Source organism: Pinus tabuliformis, chromosome 7 (genome assembly GCF_031772625.1).
Source record: "Pinus tabuliformis cultivar Carrire ecotype Pingquan chromosome 7, CPIR1, whole genome shotgun sequence".
Taxonomy (NCBI): Eukaryota; Viridiplantae; Streptophyta; class Pinopsida; order Pinales; family Pinaceae; genus Pinus; species Pinus tabuliformis.
The window spans coordinates 1,226,742,036-1,226,750,004 of NC_142293.1; the positions used below are offsets into that span (position 1 = coordinate 1,226,742,036).

Here is a 7,969-nt window from a genome sequence, read left to right on the forward strand (position 1 = left end):
ACATCGCTACATTATCATGGACCTAATACCATGGTTTCCAAAATACAAGGGACTATGGTCCAAAACCAACAACTTATACAATATTATATGTTTTTACAAAAAGGAAGGGAATTCACTCTAAATCCCCCATATTGTGCGGTGAGTTTGTTGTGTGGTCCTTGTGTGCTCTGCTACTTTGTTGCACAGTCCACTTCACACTTTGTACTGTATGCTTTATCCCAAAAATTTGGCTTCCTTGCCCAAAATTTGGCCAAGTTGGGTTGCACCCAACATGCCCCCAACACTCACCTATCACTCATCCCACTAGTACAAAATGGCTAATTAGTTACTAAAAAAATGACTAAAATTTGCAAATAAACGACAATTTTTCAGTCGATGTTCAATAGTGGCTAATTTACAATATCTTATAACGTGGCTAACATTTAGTCATATTTAGATTAGTTATTAATTGGTTGTCTCAATTTTATCGTCTATTAGTATATTTAGTCATAAATTTGGTCATTAATTTCCACAATTAATCACCAAATACATAACAAAATATACTACTACATGATCACCCGAGAAAACCAATTAATGACCAAAGAAATATGACCAAAATGTTGGTTGCGTTATAAGATACTATAATTAGTTACTAATAGTCATATATATGCAAATTTTAGTCATCCTTTGAAACCAATTAATGACCAAAGAAATATGACTAAATTTTGGTCGCATTATAAGATACTGTAAATTAGCTACTAATAGTTGTATATATGCAAATTTATCACTTACAGTAGTCATTTATCTTTTTTTGTAGTTTCATATTCATTATATAAATCACTGATTTAGCAGTTTATATTCATTTCATTTACTTTCATTAATAATCATTAAAAACAACTAATTTAGTTGTTGCATACTCGTTTTATTTGCATTCATCATTAATACTTATAAATTACTAATTTAGTAGTTTTAGTTTTAGACTGATTTTATGTCTTCATTATTAATGAACATAAATTAATTAGTATGATTTTGTTACTAAATCAAAAAAATGTCATAAAATGTGCATTTTCACCTAATATGAAAACGCAAAGTTACATATGTTAATTACAATACTAAATAATATCAAGTACAACTATAAATAACTGCAACTACATAAACGACATTATATGAAATAACAAGTATTACAATATGAGTTTCCAACTTAATATTGGTTGGGATACAATTTACACATGAAATATTATTTTATCACTCTAAACCATTATCATTATGGTGTCAACGCATTGCAAGTGAAGTCACTAACTCTAAAGACTTCACTATCAGTATGCACGATATCAGTTTTAAAGGCATCACTAGACTGGTTCTCTTCTCTCTTTTTTTACATTTGTCACTCTAGTGTTATTATTCTCCTTTTTCTTCAATTCCTACTTCTTACCATCAATACTGAGTTTCCCTTCTAAAACTGAAACAATATACAATGTAAAGTATAATACATGAGAGACGATGAACACTAGAATAAACCAAATTAGACTATAAAAGATTTATATGACATATATCTCAACATTAACAATGTCAATGTCATTTTTCCCCAGAAAAGCAAGAAACTCGAACAAGTTTTCTTCAGTTGGGTGATAGTAGCCGCTATGTGGCCAGATGACCTGTATAAACAAAGAAAATAAAATGTCGTCAGAGAAATGAATAAATTACAAACATAGTATTGAACCTTCAGGAAAATCTTAAGCACAATCATGCCAACTAAGTTACATGCTAAAAAGCTCAAATTGTAGATAGCTTGTGAAGAAATTGAGTGTTTTGTAGTTGACTTAGTGATACAATCTTTGAAATTTATTTTGATTAGCTTTCCAATTTTTTCAATGTAGGATTTTTCACAAAAGTTATATACTTAAATATTTTGCAAGGTTTGAAAAAAAATTGTAATATTCCTATTATAAATATTCTAAATATGATAATGAGTATACCATGGATATACAAAAGGGAAATTAGTGTTAGGAGTGGGATAGTGGAAGGAATGTTCTTTATTTCAAATAGAGTGATAAGTGAAATTCTTTGTCAATTTGAGGGATGGATTAACTATTGGTTATGAATGAGTTAACGAGATGGTTTTTTCCCTTTTAAAGCTATAAATGACTTGAGTAATAAAGACTTTAGAATATATTTTAGTTGGGTAGTAATGAGGTATATATATATATATATATATATAATCAAAATAATTATAGACAAAAACATTAAAAAAAAAAAAACATTTTCATTATTTTGATTTATATTTTAATAGTAATAAAATATCAATAAGTTCCCAGTGTAGCTCAATTGAAAAGTACCAACCCAACTTAATTGCCTATTTCCCTAAATACAAATATATATGTAGATATAAACTTAACATTTAAAAACTACTTCTTAACTTAATTTTATAAATAAAATAAAATAAAATAAAAAAAATCAATTATTAAAAAATTTATATTTACAAACTGAGCATTCGATTTTCATGAATATAGAAAATACAAAAAAGAGTTTTTTTAATGAAAATGCATGCATTTATATTCAATCACACAAACAACAAAAATGAAAATGAATGTTGCACATGATGAAGGTAACTTCGTTAAAAATAATTGAGGAGAAACCCTCATAAGGTGGGCCCTTCAATTTGTATGTCATTTGATTTTTATGAATATAAAAAATACAAAAAATAGGTTTTTAATGAAAATACGTGCATTTATATTAGGTCACGCAACCAACAAAATGAAAATGAATGCTCCACATGATGAATACAACTTCGTTAAAAATAATTGAGGAGAAACCCTCATAAGGTGGGCACTTCAATTTGTATGTCAAACTGTTCGCCAATGTAGTGGAGGTGATTGTCAGCCAAGGATCGACCTCATTAAACAGTTGGTCAGAATGCGTGGAGTAGATATGCTTTCTCTCTCATTTATGTTTATGGTATCAATCGTGTGGTCTTCACCGCATGCACCAAGTTCATCAACTAGCTTTCAAAAGTGAAATGAATCCTCACGCAAATGAATTAAATGTTGGCATTATGATACAGGTATGACACAAGTGTTGTCCTTGATGGCAACTCTCTCAGATGAAAGATCATAGTATAGCAGGTAAACAACAAGAATGAAAAAGAAAGGTATAAGCAGGTTCACCATTGACCAAGTCGCCTATACACGCAGGTTCACTGTATACAAAGTCGCATATACGAAAATGTATACGCAAGTTCACCATTGACCAAGTCACGTATACACGTAGGTTCACTATATACAAAGGTGTGTATAATGTACACATGCACTTTCACAGAAGGAAAGGCGTGTACATGTTGGAAAACTAAGTTTTGGTCCGTGGTTTTTGGTCCATGGTATTTTGGTATTGATCCATGGTATTTGGTCCGAGTTATTGATCCCAGATATTGGGTCCAAGGTATCGGTCCTACGTGGTTTTTGACCATGCTATTGAGAAAGGCCTAAACCTATATAAGGAGAAGAAGATCATTAGGCCAAAGGGCAAGTGTGCAAGTGATGAATATCTGATGAAGTGTGAGATCTAGTATGTTGGTTATGGGTTTGTGATGCTTTGCTTGATCTGAACCAAGGATGCACCTATGCGGTTGATGATGGATGATGGATTGGGATCATAAGGCTTGGAATGTATTATCATTATGTGGTTTGATCATGGATAGACTAGATCTGAACTATTGACGCGTGTTTTATTGTATAAATGTTATGATTTGGGTATGACTATCTGCAAAATTATGAGTAAATATTTGCATATCTGTACGCGGGTTCACTTTGGTAAAAGCGCGTATACACATTGGTTCAGCTCATCAGAGTAGCGTATATAGTATGAAGTATGATATTTGAAGTTGCAGTTGGATCTAGTTTTTGTTGCAGAATTCTATGGTCTGCTCTGTGTTCTGGAGACTGTGTTTTGTTGACAGTGTTTCAGTGTTTCAGTGTTGGGTGATTCAGAGATTGATGATGTAGGTGTAGTTGATGGGTGTATTGCAGTGGTGATTAATTTTATGCTTCAATGTTGTTGATGGGTCTAGTATGAAAATTGGATGAAACGTGGCTTTTAGATTATGGTGTTGTGCTTCAGGAGTATCCAGTATGAAAATTTATGAAACGTGGTCCCTAGAGGAAGAGAGAAGGTCGTAGCCTTTTGTAGGTTGGCGCCTACGCACTAGTAAACATATCAGCCAATATAAGATCCAGGGGGTTGGAGCTACCTTCCAGTAGCAGCTGGAAAATGAGTGAAGGTTGGAGCCTTCAGTAGGCTAGCGCCTACGTACTAGTAAACATATCGGCTAGTACAAGAGCTAGGGGGTTGTAGCTCCCTTCCAGTAGTAGCCAGAGAATGAAAGAAGGTTGTAGGCTTTTGCAGGTAGGTGCCTGCGTACTGGTATGAGTCTGTGTCAGTACAATATTGTAAACAGGTTTTTCTTATATTAAAGGAAGACAACAGCAGGTGGTTTTGTCCCGCATTGAGTTTCCACCTTATATCATGGTGTTCATGTGTGTTTCTTATGTGTGATGATCTGTTTTTTTTACTGCATCTGTTTACTGTTTATATGGTTAATGAAGTTCTGATGCACTAATTAAATATCAACATATAATGCATTAGCCGAATCATAAGTTTACTGGATATACGCTAGTTGCATTAAACACAGTTGTGTGTACACGCGGGTTCCCTTAACTGAAGTAGCGTATATGAATCTGATTATGGAAATGAAAAATTTAGTGATTTTCTAATACTGATTCAACCCCCCCCCCCCTCTCAGTGTTATTTGCAACATTAAAAGTGATTAAAATAGGAGTAAAGGACAGTTATTGTTAGATCATGAATTGGGAGTATATAATCAGTGGCAATGCTACCCTATTTTCACAGTTCATTACAACTCCCCAAAGAGATTCTTTATCTTTTAGTTCTTTCAACATCACTTATTTTGACACCATATGTAACTCCCGAGGTCTTTAAAACATGCTAACTTATCTTCCTTACTAGCCATAAAACATAACTCCATTACAGGCTTTAAGAATATATCAAACTACACTCCCAGAGGCTCTCCATCCAATATAACTTAGGTGAAGAACCCTTCACAACAGAGGTTAGTTTGTTTTAAATGACTGGGCTACAATAACCCTTCCCTTCGCTTGTTTTTCCTTAAGACTTAGGGCTAGAAATATACCCTAAGTGACCTTCACTTGATTTCCTTTCTATCTTTCCTCCAAGATAGAACCAAAGATAGTGTAGAAAACCTAACTTCGACTTGCACGTGGAAGAGAGAGAACTAGCCCAAGCTCTTCGACCTTCTTCAACCTTTTCTTTGTCCTTCTTCTTTGACCTTTCTTAGCCCTCTTCTTTGCATAGAATGAGATGTGAGTGAGTGAGGCTAATGGAGGATGAGTTTTTGTTTATATATAGACTTCTTCAAGGGTAGACATGGCTCTTCATGTAGGCTGACTTGAAAACTTCTAGGCCGACCTTATCTTGGAGGTATTTCGACACTTTAAAGAAAAAATAATTTTATCTTTGCAAGATACAATGTTCCCATAGGGTCTTCAATATATGATAATGACTCTTAAACCTAGGACAAACCTTAGAAGCACTCAATGGGTGCTTGACCTATAAATTAAAATAACTTGAGCATGAAACCCATGCTCCAATAATAACATTTTCTCTTCATTTTTAGGACGATAGGCCTTCTTTTGAATCAATGCACCTCTGGTTTTCATTTACACTTCTGGTTTCCATTTGACATTTGTGCACAAATTTACATTCCAACCCTCACTCAATAGAATGCAAAATATTATGGGATAACCATTTTCCTACGTCAAATTTTGTGATTTAGGAATTTATCTGCACCGTTGTTTGAAGCTATCTTATCCAATCTTGTAATATCCGAACGAAAAATAATCTTCATGAAGAATATTGTCTCACCAGGCAAGTGTTTCGAGCTTGGAACCTCTTATGATTTAGGAATCACTAGATAAGTTTGCCTAAATAACTGGAATTATATTTGAAGATTTTTTTTAGTATTAAGCAAAAATTAAATTCATATAAATAGTACAACTATTTATTTTGACGTTGAACAAAAAATTTATATTTCAATACTCAATTGAATGCAAAATATGATGGGATAACCGTTTTCCTACATCAAGTTTTGTGATTTAGGTATTTATCTGCACGTCTTTTCCAATATTGCAATATTCAAATGAAAAATAATCTTGGTGAATAATATTATCTCACCTCTCAAGTGTTTTGATCTTGGCACTGCTTATGATTTAGAAATCACCAGATAAGTTTGTTGAGGACCACCGACAAATCTAGAAAACCCACTTGTCAAGGGTCACCTATAGCACTGAAAAATGAGATTAATGCGTACTAATAGCTTTGTCACCTCATCTTTGTCGGTTTAGTAAAAATATGCATTTATAATTCCTTATATTGTGGTGGAATTTGTACTCAAAGAAGGTCCAACATAAGTAACAGAAGAAATGTTAAAATAATAAAAAAAAAGGGTTTCTTATTCAAACCACAAAAGTTAAGGCCCATAGATAACATTCAAGGCCAGGCTTCTAACATCAAAGGTCACTTTTCTGGAAATCTTGACTTCAATTGTAACCACCAAATCAACTGTGGAAATCTTCACTTCCATCAATACTTGCATAAAAAACAATGAGCAACTCAAAAAACACCATAGATGAATTACAAATAAATGTTGATGAGTGGAGCAATGTTGTTGCTCCTTTCCTTCAGAGAATTAATAATTTGACAAAAATTACACCTCACTCACATAACAAAATCTACAGTCTTCAAAAATAGCTATCTTTGTCTTCAACTCCCATACGAAAATAACAAAATGTTGTACAACCAAACACAAAAAGGGATGCAAACACCAAAAATATATCTCCCAACCCAATAACATCAACATGCTTTAAGATAGAAGGTATTTCAATGCTCCCAATTATAGGAGCTCCAGTCAAGAATTTTGTTGCATCCACCGATCTGTTATTACAAATGTTGAAAATGATAGAAAATATCAGTTACACACTACTTCAGAATTTGTAAAAATTCTGAATAGAGTGGATGTTGTAAAACATGCCCTCCACCTTTTGTAGAACTAATAACTGAGAATCTCCAGGTCCAAAAATTAACAATGGTATTGGCAGCATTACATACATAATGGCTGTAAAAAAATATACCTTCCAACATTAGTTTCAAACTAGTTCAATTCATATCTTGAATTGTGCCTTCCATGATACCAATAGGAAAAAGAATCTCTAGTCTCAAATAGACACAAGCAATAGTACCTATTAGCATAGGCCACCAGTTCTTGTATAAATCACAAGCCTGCTTGACAGATAAGCCCAAAAACAAATGAGGAAAACCAAAACAAAAAGCAATATTTGACAAAACCATACACAATATGACTCAAATCATAATTCGAGAAAAAAGTTTCACACCAAGAATTGCAAAATGATTTTAGCCGAAACCATAATCGCCAAAATAGAAAGCCTGCATGAATGCAACCAATGCTGCACATATGTTGGAAAATCATCCATCTAAGTTATCTGATTAAGAATATTAGTTTTGTTGTGTTAATATCCTCCTCAGATTCTAAACAAAATTATATTCATGTGCTTAAGGATTCATGAGTTTATTACAAGTGAAAATGAGTATTTATGTTAATTTTATGAGAAATTTAACATAAATAAGAAACTGAACAACATCATATAAATGTACATAACATCACCAACAACACATCACAATAGGAACATGATGAAGGAGTTCACCCCTTCTGGGCTACGTCTCCTTGGTCCAACTTCCAATGGCTTGGGCCTCTCTATTATGCTCAAAATGTGTAAAAGGATGTGTTTACAATGCTCAAATGATTCTGCAACATACTCCAATGAGTCCAGAATGACCAAAAATGGCTACCTAGCCTCTTTTTTATCCCAATTTGGTCGAAACC

General features: G+C 33.2%; 1 protein-coding gene across 1 annotated transcript; it reads right to left on the reverse strand.

The window, feature by feature from the left end:
- Positions 1-6,809: 6,809 nt before the first annotated feature.
- On the reverse strand, positions 6,810-7,559 carry LOC149251806 (vacuolar protein sorting-associated protein 55 homolog). Its single transcript, XM_089453997.1, has 4 exons — positions 7,461-7,559; positions 7,308-7,347; positions 7,096-7,183; positions 6,810-7,002 (listed from the first exon to the last, which is right to left on the reverse strand). Exons 1-4 carry the CDS (start codon positions 7,557-7,559, stop codon positions 6,810-6,812), a joined length of 420 nt encoding a protein of 139 aa, XP_089310123.1.
- Between the last annotated feature and the right edge of the window lie 410 nt (positions 7,560-7,969).